At 33.7% G+C, this 18948-nt stretch overlaps 1 protein-coding gene across 1 annotated transcript; it reads left to right on the plus strand.

Moving 5' to 3' along the window:
- Nucleotides 1-415: 415 nt before the first annotated feature.
- On the plus strand, nt 416-13153 carry LOC129909518 (uncharacterized). The gene is made up of 6 exons (XM_055986592.1): nt 416-514; nt 6420-6573; nt 6649-6776; nt 6871-7018; nt 7319-7441; nt 11670-13153. The coding sequence occupies exons 1-6, from the start codon at nt 416-418 to the stop codon at nt 12911-12913; spliced, it is 1896 nt and encodes a 631-aa protein (XP_055842567.1). The 3' UTR covers nt 12914-13153.
- Nucleotides 13154-18948: the final 5795 nt, after the last annotated feature.

Below are 18948 nucleotides of genomic sequence, written 5' to 3' on the forward strand. Positions count from 1 at the left end.
CTTGCTGCACAACACTCTCTCTGAAAGTGATAAAAAAAAATAAACCGCCTTCCCCAATCTATTTGCAACATTGGCTTAGCGGAAGTAGTAAAAGTTTTCACCATGGAAATATATTAAGTGAAATTGCTTTGCTACTAAGTGGCGTGGCAAGTCAGCTTCGTACATATTGTGAGCATCAACTTAGCAGGCCTTGACTTCAAGTTGCTCCTGTGCCTGTCTTAGCCAAATGTCTGCACTTGAAGCACCATTGCTTGAGCTGTTTTGCTGCGTGATGCATTTTATGATATTTTTTTGTTGCTTTTGTGAAATCAGTTTAAAATTTCACTAGGTATTCAAAACTAGTCTGTTCGAATAGAAGAGGGGTTAGCTCTGTGTGCGCATCAGCCGCGAGATATCCTGAAGCTGAACCGCACGAATGGAGGAATCTAGCATCAAAGATCTTGTGAGACTTGTTGGGAACACCGAACGAAGACATTCTATGGTGGTGGATGGGTATAATTGCGCTTTGCAACAAGTAAATGGTGGCACACTTTGCAAATAACTTTATTCTCTTTCAATAGTGCTTCAGTGCGGAAAGATGGGCGAGACGACGATTTTTGGAGGGGGGGGGGGGTGCAAAAATTGAAGAGTGGAAAGAGAATGTGAAGTTTTATGGTCTATCATTGCTTGACGAGAATGAAAATGCAATTGAACAGTAATCGAATTTTTACGAAGCACCAATTGAAATTGCCAAATAGCACGGAAAGGAAAGTGACAGAAGACAAAGAGAATGGAACCGCTAAGCCACAACGCGTGCAGCGCATTGTCTTAAGGCTGATGTTTTTGTTAAGATCAATTGAATGTAATTGAATCTTTTTTTTAGCCTTTTGTTATATCGATGCATTATAGCTAGCTAGCAATCGGAATCAATTATTATTTCTGTAAATGAATATTTAAGATAATTGTACATGTTTGTATACAATGAAAAGGGGGTTAATCACAGAGATTTGAAGATGAAAAAAAAAACAACGACCGACACATAAATTATTTTCATAAGTTTTTTTGTCTAAGAAAACGGTTTTTGCAATTAAGAATCTTATGTTGTTTTTTTTTTTTTGCTGCAAGTTTTCTAGTAATCGAAAAAAAACGAGTCTGCGAGTGGGTATTATAGTTTTAAAGTTCTTAGGCTTTATCAAAATATAGAAAACAGTTTTTCCCGATGATGGCTCAAACACTATAATTTGAAGGCATTAATCCATATCTTATCAGCTCTTCTTTTCTCATTTGAGGAATGGGAAGTTATGAAAGAAACAAATATTTTATATCTTATTAAATCAATCAAATCGAAAGTAGCTAGTTCTTCCAAAATTGCGCTGACTCTCCTCGACTTTTCTACGCCATAATCGGAATATTCTACGCCATGAACTTCTATAGATCTTTTCTGCATTCTTGAGTGAGTGGCTTCCACTCTAATGCTTGATTTGTAATTTAATCGTTGCCTTTTCGAAGCGTGTACACAATCGTCTACCACTTACCAGTGGCGTATTCAGGGGAGGCTCAGGGGGCTCAAGCCTCTCCAAGCCTTCAAGATCATGTTATTTAGCTGATTTCATCATAATGTACATGATTAACTCAAACTTGTAAACAAATCTTAGATATTTAGAGTCAGCTCAGATGCTCGAGCCCCTCAAAATTCTGAAACGGTTGTTTGTGTTTGTTTAAGTAAGAGTCTTAGCTGGCGTTTATTGTTGGGGTACATTTTTTTCGGATTTTAGTTCTATTCGAAATTCTTTAGATCAATTTTGTTTAGTATTTTAATCCTTATATTTTGCAAAACTTCTTATGCAATCTTAAAAACGCCGTATTTTATCGTCTTAAGTATATTTTTCTCAAAGTTGGAAATAGAAATGTTTGATATCTCAAAATCTTAGTGGTCAACATATCTAATGGTTTCTTTTAGAAAAATCCAGTTTGCACTTCTGATTTGGATTTTAAAAGAAACATATTAAAAAAAATATATTTAGAAAACTAGACGTGATAGAAATAAATCTGTAAACAGTTTTGAATTCAGCACAAAGACATTCAGACAAAGTTCGAACGAAATAAAGTGTTTTTTTAAGGATGGCTAAACACCTTGCTGTTTGTGTAAAATGTTTGGGATACAAGAACTTTAATAAAACACAACTTTGAACGTGAAAGGAGGAAGTAGTAGTACGAAGCTGCCGAAATCAGTAAAATGCTACTATACCACTTTCAGTACCGCAGCACAGCGCTTCACTCCCGATCAACTTGAATAAAAAAGAGATAGTACATTTTTTTCTTACATTTACCCTCTAAAAAATTTTTGAAAAATTTTCCAGCCCCTTCAAATTTTTTTCTTGAGAAGCCACTACCACTTACTTGTCTGTGTAACAGAATCATACCCATTCTCCTAAGAAGAGCTTCTCAAGCATTCTCAAGATATATCATAGAAATTTTGGTCGAATTACGGCACACGATTAGGATCATAAGTTCACGTTTTGACTATTGCCTTCCCTATTTAATTAGTAGAAAAAGATAGGGACAGATAGCTGCAATACGTTAACGAATGTGTGCCGTGATTCGATCCCTGTCTCCTTTTTTGCAGGAGCTTGATTTTTGGTGCGTTACACTGAATGAAAGTGAAGTGACGTAGAGTCTCTTAGTGGTTCCCATGAAATTAGCCAAGTGAAAGCGGTTTTAGTAAAGAACAGTCCAAGTTTCGGTCTCATAAGTGGCCGAGAAAAAATTTCCAGTGAACTACCACGAAAAAGCGAAAAAAGAATTTCCTTGTGACTAAAAATTATGTTGCTCTCTATTCCAGGTTTTAGACACACAATAACAAACCGATCAGCGACGTGTCGCAGGGCCCCCAGAAAGTTGCAAAGTTCAATATAGGTACATAATTGTTTCTTGTTGTGTAAGGTTCTTTCAAAAAAGAAAATGATCGGTTTTGTATTGGTAACTTTGACTTTTTTAATTTTCGTCAAATTTTTGGACTTAATGCACATTTAGAAACGAGGGGCCTAACATTTTATTACAAACATGCTTTAAAGTGACATAAACAACCAAATACTTACTTTCTTTTGTAACTTATGTACATGTTTGTAGTCACTCAATGAAGTAAGAAAGAAAACAAAAATCAACTACTAGAAGCTTAGAAACAATATCATATACATTTTTATGTTCTTTTGGTCAAGACTAAGAAATGATAATGACATTTTTTTTATGATTTAACAGCCATTAACTAGTTTTACCGCAATTGCAGTGTACCCTTGCTGCTTCGCGCACCACAGTCGGACGCGTCGCGACGGTCGGTCGTTGTCGTCTTCAGTCGTCACTGGTACTCATCTAGACAATCGACTTAAGTATGTTCTCTCTGCATGTACACCATGACGACAACGGATCGGGAGCCTGATTCTCTATGGGACAAAAAAGCTAGAAGCACTGCAAACGGCTCCTGAGGTGACTATGGCTGTGACTCTTATTCAAGCTCTGCCTCTTCTTCTGCTACTTCTGTGGCTCAGATCAATGCAACGGTTGTATGGAATTCTTGAATGAGTTTTTCTAGGAAAAATCTAACTGCTGCTGTGAATTTTACTCATATTGTTGTGGTGTGTGTTGGGAATGCAAACGGTTTTGCGCATTTCGCGCAGAAATACAATTGTTCATGGCGGCATTGCATTTACTCGTTTCTATACCTACCAGCAGCGTGTTAGTTTTCTGCTGGTAATGGCTTTCGTAGCTCTCACAACTAAAACCAACTTACCACCAACAAGAGTAACACTAAAAAACTCTCAAAGTCTTGGTGTAGAATTGTAGTCAAATGTCAGATGCTATTTGTAGATTCTGAAGACTTTGCACAACCATCTTTCTGGATCTGCAAATGCAACTGCAACTGCAACTGATGCTGCTAATTATTTGAATGCAATTAAAGCAAAAGAAGAACATTTGTGGCACAGTAGTTTTTGCTGCAACACTATCACCGTTTCTTTTTTTTTGTTCAATGAATCTTTCTCTGTGATACTATAACTGCAGCTACTGTTAATGAAGAATTCTATTAAGATGCATCTTTGAGAATTACATTTTTTTGCTCTAAAGTTTTTGTGGATAGAAGTTGAATTTCTTTTATGATATTCTGATGTAAATCAAAAGAACATATGGCAGTTATTTAAATTTTACTAGCTTACTATGCATTTTTTATCATAAAATGAAAAATCAACATTGAATGCTCCATTATTTGTTAACTTGCATTTTACTTTTGATCTACAACTTAACAAATCAAAATTGATTAAGACCCGTTTGCTGAATCGAAACTTAAGCATTTAAGTGCTACATAAATCCTTATGTGACAGTTTACTCAGAGGAAAAAGTAGGGAATAATAGTTTATGTTCAACATAAATTATTTAAGTTTCGATTCAGCAAATGGCCCTAAAACTTTTTTTCATTGCCAGTTATATCAATAACTCAAAAATCAAGTTGCTCTGTTTCATAATAAACAAAACTTCTTATCAAGGGACTTACTTACTTGACTGGATCCAACAGTGTTTCCGTAACATTACCCCTGATTTACAAAAAGGCTTTATTTACGTTATTGATAGATTGATGCCTTACTTTAAAATAATTTAGTTAAGATTCGCTCTCACAAAGTACTAGCAGACCCAAAAGCGACTCAAAATTTGAAAGCGATTGATAAAGAACTTTTCGAGATTTGCTATTAAAAGCAAGTGAACATGAGATATACCAAACACGTTGATTTCAACTTAAGGTTTCTCGAAGAAGAAAAGAGATATTAAAAAGATTTAAACGGATTTAAAAAGACAAAACTTAAAACTTTTTGAAACCGTTACATATTTAATTTAAACAAATAACCAAGCGCTAAGAAATAACCTCGAAAGCTGGTAAAAAGCGGCATTTTCAGTTTTCTAACGGGAGTATCTCAAAAACATGATGTGAGAGAATTTTTCTGACTTCGAATTCGAGCTAAGCACACAAAAAAACCTATAGTAGAGTACATTTTGGTTTCTCTAACAAAAACCTTGTTGACCAGTGAATTAAATTCAAACCCCCGGAGCAAAACTTAGGTTCTTTTATGAAAATATATGTAGTTTTTTTTTTTTAATTTTGATAAGTCTTATCCAAAATTTCTATAACAAAGAAATAGGGAGTGGCAGAACTTTTACATTTTAAGAAAAACAGCGCAGCGTTGAAAATTTGTTTACAAAAAAAACTTAATTGTTTTTAAAATTTTTTTTTATAAAATTTCGAAAAATTATGAATTTTCATTCAGATTTTTTGCATCAGAGTTTTTTGAAGCTTGATTCAATCATTCTCCTTTTAGTTTTCCAATAAAAGTATTTATTAGAATTTAAAAATCATCGAAGTGTTCAAATTCTTTTTTAAATTTTAATCGTGTGCACTAAATCAATTGTAAAAGACCAAAAGAGGGGCTATGTGAAGTTGGCACAATCAAATGCTGCCTGGTTTGATTGCCCAAAGTTAGCCCAGTATAGCTGTATAGCCCAAGATTTTTTTTCGTTAGCCCACACTTAGTTCTTAAATTATAACGGAGTTACTCTTTTTCACTTCAAAAAATATTTTTTTTTATTCATCAGAAACTGAAAAATTTGTGATTTTTTTTTCTTGTGAAAAAATCGTTAGTAAAAAAATCGTGGTTTGTTTGCCCAACTTTTATTTTCGCTATCCTACGCTTAGTTAAAGAATTATAGAAGCATTATTTTGTATTCACCTACAAAAAAAAAAATTACGTATACACCACAGTGACCTCTTTTAGTTATAATAAAATAAATAAAAAAAAGTAAATTCACTGGTGTGGGAATTGCACATCAAATCGAACCCTTCCCGCCATATTATCGTAAGCGCCAAATTTAATTATTAACAAATGCAACATAGAATCGTATTTTCCTAAGACGAAAGATAATTAAGATTTTACTGTTACCAAAAACATCGTAAGTTAAATGTCCCTAACGATATTTTAGCGGGAAGGGCTCGAAATGTTATTTGACTTAGGGCAAATTTTTCAATTGTCAGATAAACCTCAGTTAGATCTAATTCCTATAAAAAAATTTATATTGACATTTATTCTTCTGATGGTCTAAAGGGCGATTGGAAAATCAGAACTTCTTACTTGATTGAATGTAGTCCATATAACATTCAAGTTAAGAATTTAAAATTGATTTGTATCATTTTACCGTAAAAGCCATACAAAATACAAATATTTTTTTTGTCAGTGTAAAAATTGTCCTTTTTACACTCTCAAAGAATAATCTTACTTAGGTACCAAATGCATAAATGATCATCAAGTTCATGAACCAATTTGGTCTCTTATGATCCATAAATTTATAAAAAATAATGTGTTAACTTATTCTAATGAATATATTCCTTTTGTTTTTCTTTTCAGTTTAGTATAGTTATAGCTGGTAATGAAATATGGCCTCTGGAAAGGCCGGACGGTATGCCAAACATAGTTTCCTTAGAAGTAATGTGTGGGAAGGATCACATGGACGTGCATTTAACATTTTCTCATCCTTTTGAAGGAATCGTCAGCTCCAAAGGTTTCCTTCTTTTTTAATTACTATTCTTATTTTTAACCAAAAATTGTTTTTTAATAAAAAAATATATTTTATAAGGACAACATAGCGATCCACGATGTGTGTACGTGCCTCCATCTACGGGTAAAACATTTTTCTCCTTCAGAATATCATACTCGCGCTGTGGCACTAAGCCTGATTTACATGGTCAATTTTACGAGAATACTGTAAGTATACCATAGGCTTAATTAATTAAGCCAATGATTTACATTTGTTTTAAGAAAAAAATTTATAATATAAAAATACAAAATATCATTGCAGGTGGTCGTGCAGTACGACAAAGATCTACTTGAGGTTTGGGACGAAGCAAAGCGTCTTCGATGTGAGTGGTTTAATGACTACGAGAAGACCGCATCTAAGCCTCCGATGGTAATTGCAGACTTGGATGTAATCCAACTTGATTTCAGAGGTGAGTAATCATTGTGCAAATATGTGTATATTCAGATTCAATCTATCGAGAGAAGAACGACACTACCCCACAATTTGACCATTCCAAGCATATCATATCAGGGGGAAATCATGTCCGATGGATTGAATTCATCTTTCAAGCCTATACCATAATTTTTAACAGATCGGGTTGGTCTCTGAGAGTGCGGATCAATCGATCCTGTTTGAAGTGTGACGTTGTTGAATTATAAATTCTATAATAATTGGTTGCATCATAATTACACAACAATTACATTAAGGTTTATTACTTTACTCTTAATAGGCGATAACGTCGATTGCTGGATGGAAATTCAACACGGCAAAGGACCATGGGCACCACCGGTAAGTGGCATCGTGCCGCTGGGATCGACACTTACTCTTGTTGTGGCCATCAACGATTATCGTGGTAAGATAATTTTCATCAGCTAGTTTTACATGGTTTTTAATGAGTGGTAATTAAATATTGAAATTAACCTACACGTCAATGGATGCGTGATGAAAACATTAATGATATGGTAATGGTGGGGTTAGGTTTAAATTAAGTTTACAAAATTGTGCGACAAAAAATTTATCAATTAAGCCATTTTCGAATGAAATCAATTCTCAAGTATAAGAAAATGCAATAAACGCTTTAAGGGTAAATTTAGTTAGTAGAATTAGTAGATTTTAACAACACAGCCAGTTGGTAGTTTTATTTGGAAATATTGTTGCTAAAATTGTTCCTCAATACACATTAAAAAATGAGACATCATAAGAAAGGTATCTTTAAACCCTATTCAGGTATGAAAACCAAACATTTTTTTGAGTTCTAAACTGCAGAATTAAATTATTTGCAATCGGAATTATTTTTGTTTTTCCTTAATTTTGGATTTGGAAGCAGATGTCTTTGAACCAAAGTCTCGAAAGAAGTTTTGGTTTTTAGATATATGACGACTTAGTGAGCTGGTTTATCCATCTAGGTACAAAAATTACGAAACTGTTTTTTTAGATCTTTGGACAAAAAAAAAAAATCCAATGGGGGTCTCTTGGATCCTTGAAAACCTTGAAGTCTAATTGCTGAGTTATTTCTTAAAAGAAATTATTTTTAAACCGACTTCAAAAATGTAGTAGTGAAAACCTCCTTCGACTATATTTTTTTTCATGTTTGCTATTTCGGAACTTTCAAGTGGGTTATTCTGATGATTGATAAAATAAATTATGAAAACCGGTAGTTATGAAAAAATCTATCAGTATGTAGGTAAGTAGAGAAGGTGGTGATAAGCAACCTAATTTGATGACCTAATTATCGCAAAAAGCTCTGTCTTATTACCAAAACTCATGAAATATGAAGTTCATATTATTTAGAATGCATGTTTCATCAAAAGCAGACCTCCACTATTTGGTATATGAAATGAAAGGTAATTTCATAACTTTTTAAAAAATGTAGAACGTTCAAATTAAATAAAGTAACTGATTTAATAAGTTGAAAGCAACACTCTCAATTGAATATAAGAAATAAAATTGTTACAAAAAGTTAATTATGTTATTTCATTATTTGACTGTTTCCCAAGACTAATTCATAATTTGTTATCACTATACGAAAGGTAATGAAATTGATATTAAACAATTAGACGTAGATATGTCTTAGGCTTCTGATGGAAAATGCATTCTTAATATGAACTTCACACGGTAATACGAGTAATAACTCTATAACCGATGATTCGATTTTCAAAAAGAAATTTTGGCTGAAGTATAATTTTTTAGTAGGTAAGGAATCTTATTCAGCATTAAAAACTCTTGAACGATTTTGTTCCATTCAAAAGGGTCTATTTAAAAGACTATTAGCAAATCGATTCAACGAAGAGAAAACCCAGATATCTCAAAGACGAAAAATAGCTATCGAGTTAGCTGGTTCTTGCATTCAGGTAACGATATGTTGCACTGCTTTCAATAAGATATCAAAAGAAATGTCTCTTTAAACTTGATGATTGACATTGCACTATTTACACTGAGGGAAAAGCCACCATAAAACAACGTAAAATCAATGAAAACCACATTGATTTAACTATTATTCGGAATGATTTTGCGTTGAAGATGAAAATTTTAAAATCAACGTCGAAAAAAGGTTAATTTTTGATGGTTTCGTATTTTAAAGTCACATAAATCAAGGTGTTTTCGTAGCTTACAGGGGCCCGTGAGGAGACCAGTGACTATCCTGAGGTTGTTCCAACTCAAACTGATACAGGATTTCAAACGCTCTAGGTCAGGGATGGCGAACCAATGGCACGCGTGCCATTAGTGGCACGCCATAAAATATTTCCGGCACGCCACCAGTTAAGTAATTCAATTGCCATTTGAGTGACATTCAACGATTTTTCCAGTAAAACTTTGTGATTTTGTAAAACTGTAAAAATCTTTTCTTCTCAGAGGAAGAAACTCACGTTCTGAAGAACGGATTGAATTTACATGAAAAATCAGACTAAGTAAAATTAACTGAACAGTTTTTTGTCGGTAGGTAATTAGGTTTTCACAAGTTGAAGAATTATCGAAAATGCTAGGTCTACTAAGGACCCTGATACGACATCCTTTGATAAACTTAACATGTCTAAATTTTACTGGTAGGAAATTGAAATGTAGCTGAACGAATTTGTCCGATATCGACTCAAAAATAAGTCGAAACGAGGAAAGAGTTGGAATCAATCTAACTAGAGAGGGTGGAGGGCAATACGACGAACAACTCCAAATCAATGGAAACATGAAATTGGAAAAGTTGGAGATCTTGACAATATTTTCACCTACTTACGCCTGTGAGTCATAATTTGTCCAAATGAATAACATTATAGATTCGCTTTGAAGCATATTGTCAGATGATTCCAACTTTATCTTTCAGTTTAGCCAGCATTTTGCTTGAAATGACGAAACGTAGCCCTGATATAAACTACTTGGCATCGAGTTCACAACAAGAGAAGTCATACTACAATATTTCTTTCACTTTTTATTTTTTTGTTTCTTTGTTTTATTTTGTTCATCTAAAAATTGAAAAGTGAAAAATTTCAAATTAATTTTTTTTTAAACTCAGTTTTTTTTTTGATGCAGAAAGCTTATTTTTTTGTTCCAAAAACAATTTTTGTAGTTTTTTTTTTCAAAAACAAATAGCGCTATAAAGAAATAATAATTTTGTAAATCTCCCACTTTTTGCAAAAAGTGGCCACTTAGTTATACCTTTAATCTGAAATTTTGTTTTTCTTTATTAAAACGAACTACAATAATAATCTGTTATTTTCAAATATAAATTAAAAGGTGTGTTTACAAATAAAACGCTGAGTAGTTTAAAATCAATTACTTTTGCTTCTAGTGGTCACAAAAAAAAACTAGATCAAACCTGTATGGCACGCCGAAGGCAGCTCAAATAAATATTTTTTTTAAATAGCACGAGGCTCTAAAAAGGTTCGCCATCCGTGCTCTAGGTGGTAGTTCCAGAGAAACATTTTGGCCTGTCTCAGTTTTAGTAGTTTTGGCCAATCTTGTGGTCTCCTCGTCTTTTTTAATATAGGGGAAGTGGGGCAAGACCGCCTATGGGGGCAAGATGGTTTTCGTACTATGTTGTATGAAAAAAAGTAAAATTGGCAACACTTACAATATAAAATAGGTGCCCTTTGGTACGATCGACCACGTCTGTAAGTTTTAGCAATTTCGGTTAAGACCCCGAAGAGTTACGGTAGATTTTGTGATTTTTCATCAAATTGTTATCGTTCATGTGAAAAGTCAGTTGTATTTTTGACACTGAAATAATTAAAATTTTTAACTTTTCCTTTTTTTTAATAGAAAGTGAATATTAAAAAGTATTTTCTGCGAAAGAAGGAGTCATAAAAATAAATTTAAAAAAAAATAATACAAAACATTAAATATGATATGACTGGGGCAAGACCGCCTATGGGCGAAATTGGAAGCTCTGGTAGCTTAAACAAAGTGAAAAAAGAAGTTCACCGTTAAATCTTCCAAAAAGCTAAGCAACAAGTGACAAACAATACTGTAATTGATGATTCTGATGAAGAGGACTTTACAGATTGTATTTGTACCTTCTATCTGTAGCTGTTTTCTAGATCCAATCCAAAGTATTGTTGGATTAAGTGCAAAATGTGTACCAAATGGTAACAAAAAGCTTGTTCTGGAGTGAGAACTAATGAAAATATAGCATAATTGTGTTATTATTACAAATAGGCTGCATTTAAAACAATAGAAACGGTCTTTCTACCAACAAAATTTGATACCGCGGTCTAACCCCCATATGGGGGCAAGACGGTTTTTTGTTTGATGTTTTTTAAAAACGTATTATCTTTTGTTCAGTATTTTTTATTTTATTTATTTATTTATTTATTTATCCATCGAATGCGATATCAAAAGAAAGGCCTCTTTGAATTCTATTCAGGTATAAAAACCAAACACTTTTTTGAGGTCTAAATGTTGAGTTATTTGCGATCGAATTTTTTTTTTGCTTACAAAGTCTCAAAAGAAATTGAGATCTGATTTCGAAATTATTTTTTACCGACTGCAAAAATTATATGGTTCTTAATACATATAATTAAATTTTAAATAAAACAAAAATAATATACAATATTCTTAACGGCATATTAATAAATATTTTACTCTTGCAGGTGAATTTGACATGCGTGTTAAATCTTGCGTTGCATCTGACGGATCTGGCCACATCATAAAGCTCTCCGACGAATTTGGATGTGTTCTGCGTCCCAAAATGATATCCAGATTCCTTAAAGCCCGTGCTCCAGATGAGCGTGCAACTGTCATTACATATGCATTCTTCCACGCTTTCAAATTCCCAGATGCACTCAGCGTCCATATCAAGTGTAAGGTAGAAATTTGCCGACATGGATGCTTGGACCATTGTCAACTCAACGGAAATGTCCACGAACGTAAGGATGTCATTAGTGCTGAAACAGTTGATGACAACAATGCAGCAAGTAGTAATAATGAACTACACAATGTCATCGGTCCTGGACCACCTGATAACGGTGATCGTGATCATGATATATTCTATGATGATATTATTCACAACCGAAAGCAGTTGTCTTCAATCAACAATGGCATTGCCAATATGCTCGATAACTTCAAGATGCACGAAAAGAACAATAATGTGAATTTGGAACCACGCCCGGTGCATGAAGAAGAAGACGAAGCTGATTTAGATTCATTGTTTGAGAATGATGATGATGTGGAAAAAGAACAGTACATGGAACTAAAGAAGGCCGGGAAGTTCCCTCAAGGTCCACGACTATTTGAAGCTCAAAACCGCATGGGTGTACCAGTTGCGGGACCACGTTCATTGGAACCTAAGACCGAGGATGATCTTAGGCCGGTCTATAAAGCTTCCAGCGTGGAAGAAGAGGAAGAAGTCCATAATGATACCGAAAGTGCTGAAGACTCAGAACGAAAGACTCGCCGTCGCCGAAGGCGTTCAATTGTTGTATCTGACCGCAAGGCCAGGAGTGCTGACGTTGGTGTTAGTGGTCTATACGACGTTATATCTGAAGCCGATCTGGCTTTCAGTCCAGATACCAAACAAGAAGCTGTCACCGTTTTCCAAGGAAAAATATCTGAAGACGTGGTTTATGGCATTTGTATGCCAGTTCCAGGATTCAGCATTCTTTTCATTGTTGTTGTCTCTGCCACTATAGTCTCGGCTCTTATTGCAGGTTCTCTTCTATATCGATACCAGTTGCAGAAGGAAGCACTGGAAAAGCAAACACCTCTTCCGCTAGGATCACTTGCGTCTTGGATGACGCTGCGTCTTTTCCGAATGCGACACGAAGGAGTTGTCGTGCCACCAAATCAATCACCAGTAGCGACAGCAGCCGCTGTTGTCCACGAAACGTCACAATGAAGCTAACTTGGTGCTTGCTTTCTTAATTTTCCAATACGACGAATATGGACTGATTTAAAATTTTAATCTTTACTTGAATAGAAAACAACATTTTAAGTTTTATTTATTTTTTTTTTTTATAATTTTATTTTCTTAATAATTTTTCGGGCGAAAATGCAATAAGAAATGTGTGTTCTTCGATATCGGTTTAAATATTTAAACAAAAAAAAAAAAATACAAAAAAAGTTTTCTTTCTTTTATCTGGGCTTTTTCAAACTATTTTAAATAAACTTAGATTTAAGATTTAAATACAACAAAATATGGACTTGCTACAAGAATAGAATTTTTTTTCATATTGTAATACCTTTGGTGCTCAATTGGTGCACTTCTTTAAGTTACAATTTTATTTGTTCGTTTGTAGTGCTAACAGAATTTTGCAAAAAAAAAAAAATATATGTAATACGAAATTTTCAGATTTACTATTGAATTGATAAAATTACGTGTTCAGTAAGTTTTTCATAAAAACATAAAGTAGTTTAAGAAATACAAATTATTTATTTTTATCATAATTAAGGTTTTAATAAATTGGGAAGAAAAATGAAATAAAATGGATTATTTAATGTAAAATGTATTTACTAAGCATTTTTTTCTAAATCAAAAATTAGCAATGATTTTAATATAAAACAAAAATTAGAAACAATTATTTTTAAAAACTAAGTAAAAAAAAAAAATACTTATTTATTTCCAATGAATTTTTTAATTTATTGATGAAAAGATTAATATTTTGTCAAATAGACTATATTAATATTTACGATTGTAGTTAAACCAAACTAAAATAAAAAGTAAAAATTGGTTGAGTTTGTTTTAATTTTTATTGGAATATCAATAGAACCTGATTTTATTTAATTTTCTGATGATATTAATTTTGTGGTTTTTAAAAACTCTTTGCTTCTTTCAACCTTAGATCGCTTTGGACTCCAATAACTATTTTTCTTAAACAAATATTATTATCTATCACTAAAGCAAATGGGTCTTACTACTAATAATTCTTTAAAGTAAATTTTGTAAAAATTAACGACCACATCGATTTTGATTCAATTTTAATGTTCAAGGGACCTCAACTCCAAAAAAATATTTTTTGTTTATGGTTTTGGCATTCTATAACATACCTCAAAAGTCTAGAAAAATCTCATGTCCGCACGGAGAAAAATGAATCTAGTATTTTATACTCCATATGACTAGTAAGGAAATTAAAGTAAAAAGCCCTAGATTTTAAGTAAAATTTACCTTACGTATTGAACATTTCTTGGTTCCGTAAAGTAATTTTTACAAGAAAATTATGGTGAACAAAATAAAGTAGTATATACCTTACGAGTAGCAATATTTTCTTTACGTAGAGTAAAATAAACCTTCATCCAAAAAAGTGTATGACTCTTTTCACTTTAAGATTCTAGTAAAACATATTTTACAAATTTAACTATTCTGTGAATAAGTTTTACCTTACACTAAGGTAATAATATTACCTAATTCTAGGAATTTTCCCCTATACATAGTAATAACTCTTAATTGCTGTCATTGAAAAGTCTGCCATTTTGTCTTCCATGTGTTTTGGAAATTTTTTTTTTGTCAAAGCTTTTAGGTGTGCGGGTGCGGAATAATTAATAAAGAAATAAAATCTAAAAAAATTATTTTCTCATTTGTGTTTTTCTTTTGGAAGTGTAATGTTTTCATTACTTTTTGTGTTCTTTTAGGCGTTGTTATTGGCTCCGTAATTACGGAAAGCATATTTTTTTCTTGTGTTAGAAAAATATATAGGTATCCATATGGATTAACATCATTCAATCTAATTAATTCATGAAGAATTAGATAAAAATTGGATCAAATAAAGTCAATTCCATTTTTATTGATGATATTTTCCTAAATAAAATTGTTTGTTTGCACCTTACAAAATTATAATAAACTAGGTAATTTATGTAATTATTGAAAAACATAACAGGGTCATACGTTACTTACTTCTAAATAGCTTTGAGGATTAAGTACGTGTTACCTAGTTATGCTTTTCAATAATTACAAAATTCAACTTTTTTATTTTAATTTTTGTAAGATAAATGCACACAATTTTATTTAGAAAAATGTCATCAATAAAAATGAAATTGACTTTATTTGATCCAATCTGGAACTAAATTATATACCTTCCATAAAGAAGTTCAATTTATTTTAAAAATCAGTATTTTCAGCCTTATAGTAAGGTAAAATATGTACCTAACTTTCTAGTAATTTCTATTAGAAAGTCATACAAAAAAAGGCTTTACTGTAAAGTTAATCCTAAGCTATAAATTTACTAGAAAAGTAAGGTGAATTCCATTTTATTGGGGAGTCATCCCTATTTAAACTTTACATTAAAGTTAAATATACCAGAAATAAGGTAGCTCATACCTTATTTTTTCTCCGTGCGCAAGTCGCGATTTTCAAGGCCAAAGCGCGCAAAGCGCCATACCACCCAACCCACCATAATCAATACGACAACTGGACAACCGGGACGGAACACCCCGAGGATAACCTAGTCAGCAGACTTGTAAAATTAAGCCTATTCATACACTATATTTATATATATTTTATCTTTTATCCATTGTATAAGGTTAGGCCCCATATGTGCCAACAAATTTTATATCAATCAATGTATCTTATTAGAAATAAGTTAAGCTTAAGTCAATTGTATATAGTATGTTCAATAAAACAAAATTGAATTGAATTGAGCGCACAATGGGGGTTTTCAAAATTAGCAAAAAAAGACGATGGTATTATATCCACATATGATACATGATTTCAAGGTATTTTTTAATGCTGATTCCAAACAATCTAAAATTAAGGCAATTTAACATCTCTGAAAAAAGTTATACCTGTTTTTCATCTGTCAACCCATATTATTATAACAGTTGCTAAATTACTACCGAAAAACACTTAAAAATTATGGTAGAGGAAACAAATTTTGCATGAAGGATTTAATATCCATTATCATTAAGAATAAAAACAATGCAATGCAAAAAACGTTCATATCTATGACAAAATGGTATTTTTTGACCTTCAAAATCGCGACTTGCGGACATGAGATTTTTCTAGACTTTTGAGGTATGTTATAGAATGCCAAAACGAAGGTATTGAGCAAAAAAAATTTCTATTAGCATTCATTCCGAGGTTAAACCCTTATTTGACTGGATTATCTTGTGTTTTGTTATTTTTTGATCTGGAGAAGTTTATGGCATGAGATTGTGAGTATGAATGTTTTCAAATGTGAATTTGTTGTTGTATATGAATTGATAGGTAGATACAAAACATAATAATTGGTTTTGTGTAGTGTAGGTAAACAAGTTATAATTGCATAAGTTGATACAAAATGCATTGCAATAGCTTTACCGCGGTAGTCCACAATCTTTTTTTTATTATTTTTTCTTCGTTATTAAATCAATTTTGATTTCATCCTAATGAATTTATGAACGACCAAATCTATCACAAATCAATCAAATGAAATGAATTACTTTGAAAACTCAAATTTATCTAAAAAAAAAAAAACAAAACTACGAACAAAAATTTATAAAAATTTCATTTTTGTGCTTTCTGAGTCGATATCCTTAGCATGGAAATTCTTTTGGAAGTCAAAAATCCATGTTTTAAGAAAACCATGTTAAAGTCGTCAAAACAGCCCCAAACTTGCAAAATTCAAAACTCTCTCAACCAAAACTACGAGCCCAAAATGTATAATATTATATATTATTGTGCTCTCTGCTCACCCAATTTACACTACCTGCCCCACTTACCCAATCCACCCTACCTGCCGCACTTATACAATTCACAAGACCTGCCCCACTTTCCCGATTTACCTTACCTGCCACACTAACCCAATTCACCCTACCTGCCCCACTTACCCAATTTACCCTACTTGCCCCACCTACCCAATTTACATTACCTGCTCAACTAACCCAATTTACCCTCCTGCCCCACTTATACAATTCACCCTACCTGCCCGACTTTCCCAATTCACCCTACCTGCCCCACTTATACAATTCACCCTAACTGCCCCACTTACCCGATTAACCCCTTCCTGCCCCACTTGCCCAATTTACCATACCTGCTCCACTTATACAATTCACCCTACCTGCCCCACTTACCCGATTTACCCTACCTCCCCCACTCACCCAATTTTCCCTACCTGCTCCACTTACCCGATTTACCCTACCTGCCCCACCTATACAATTCACCCTACCTGCCCCACTTACCCGATTTACCCTACCTGCCCAACTTTCCCAATTCACCCTACCTGCCCCACCTATACAATTCGCCCTACCTGCCCAACTTTCCCAATTCACCCTACCTGCCCCACTTACACAATTCACCCTACCTGCCCCACTTACCCAATTTACCCTACCTGCCCTACTTATACAATTCACCTGATTTACCCTACCTGCCACACTAACCCAATTCACTCTACCTGGCCCACCTACCCAATTTACCATACTTCCCCCACTTACCCAATTTACCTGCCCAACTTACATAATTTACCCTACCTGCCCCACTTAACAATTCACCCGATTTACCCTACCTGCCACACTAACCCAATTCACCATACCCGCCCCACCTACAAAATTTACCCTACTTGCCTCACCTACCCAATTTACCCTACCTGCCACACTTACCCAATTTACCCTACCTGCCCCACCTACCCAATTTACCCTACCTGCCACACTTACCCAATTTACTCTACCTGCCCCACCTACCCAATTAACCTATAAAGTATGTATGTTCAGCTATTTTCTTAGATGTGGGACAAGCCTTTGACAAGTTTGGCATGAGGGACTTGAGTACAAACTGCAAAGGGATCTTCCCAGACAGTGGTATGAAATATTAAAATCGTACATCTCAGACCGATTGTTAAGAGTAAGGAACGATCAAGAATATTCGGAATTGAAGAAAATAGAAGCCGGTGTACCACAAGGAAGTGTCCTAGGTCCTACCCTGTATTTACTATACACAAGGGATATCCCAGTTGGTAATCACACCATAATGGCTACTTTTGCAGATGATACCGCAATTTTGGTACCCGAAAAAATGTGTCTCTAAGGCAGCAGTAAAACTACAAAATGCCGTCGACACAGTCAGAGATTGGACGTATCAAACTCAATGAAACAAAGTCTTCACATATAGACTTTACAAATAAAAAGATAAACAATATTCCAATATTCATTAATAATCAAGCTGTACCAATATGCCAATACGGCCAAATGCCTTGGAATGACTTTGGATGCAAAGCTAAAGTGGAAAGAGCACATCAAAAAGAAAAGAGAAGAACTAAACTTGAAATATAGAAAAATGTACTGGTTACTTGGTAACAACTCTGATTTATCAACCCAAAACAAAATAATGCTGTATAATCAAGTACTAAAGCCTGTTTGGACCTATGGTATCCAATTATGGGGCTGTACAAAGAAAACAAATACCGAAATCATCCAAAAATTCCAAAACAAAGTCCTTCGTGGAATAGTTAATGCACCTTGGTACATAAGAAATAGCGATCTACATCTTGACTTACAAATAGAAACGGTTACAGAAGTTGTTAAAAAATACGCTATATCGCATAATCAGAGACTGCAAAGTCATACCAATTCTGAAATGGAGTCCGTCTTGAATACAAGAAACCATGTTCGGAGATTAAGAAGAACCAAGCCTCATGAGCTTATGGTCTAAAAAAACATGGGAAAGTATTACAAGTTTAAACTTCCCCCAAAGTGATTTTACAAAGTTAAGAAAGAAAAATCTGATGTCGATCTGTCCCACACTACTTGGTGTCGAATACTGCCAAGTGTCTTTTGAAGATTTCCTCCCGTCAAAAAAAAAAACCCTTCCTGCCCCACTTATACAATTCACCCTTCCTGCCCCACTTATCTTATTTACCCTACCTGCCCCACTTAGCCAATTTACCCTACCTGTCATACCTACCCAATTTATCCTACCTGCCCAACTATCCCAATTCACCCTACCTATCCCACTTACTCAATTTACCC

Source organism: Episyrphus balteatus, chromosome 2, assembly GCF_945859705.1.
Source record: "Episyrphus balteatus chromosome 2, idEpiBalt1.1, whole genome shotgun sequence".
NCBI classification, from domain to species: domain Eukaryota; kingdom Metazoa; phylum Arthropoda; class Insecta; order Diptera; family Syrphidae; genus Episyrphus; species Episyrphus balteatus.

Coding starts and splice junctions, on each gene's coding strand:
- LOC129909518 (XM_055986592.1), top strand. CDS start 416: ATGGAGGAATCTAGCATCAAAGATCTTGTGAGACTTGTTGGGAACACC. Junction 6,574..6,648: donor AGGAATCGTCAGCTCCAAAG/GTTTCCTTCTTT, acceptor ATATTTTATAAG/GACAACATAGCGATCCACGA. Junction 6,777..6,870: donor GTCAATTTTACGAGAATACT/GTAAGTATACCA, acceptor ATATCATTGCAG/GTGGTCGTGCAGTACGACAA.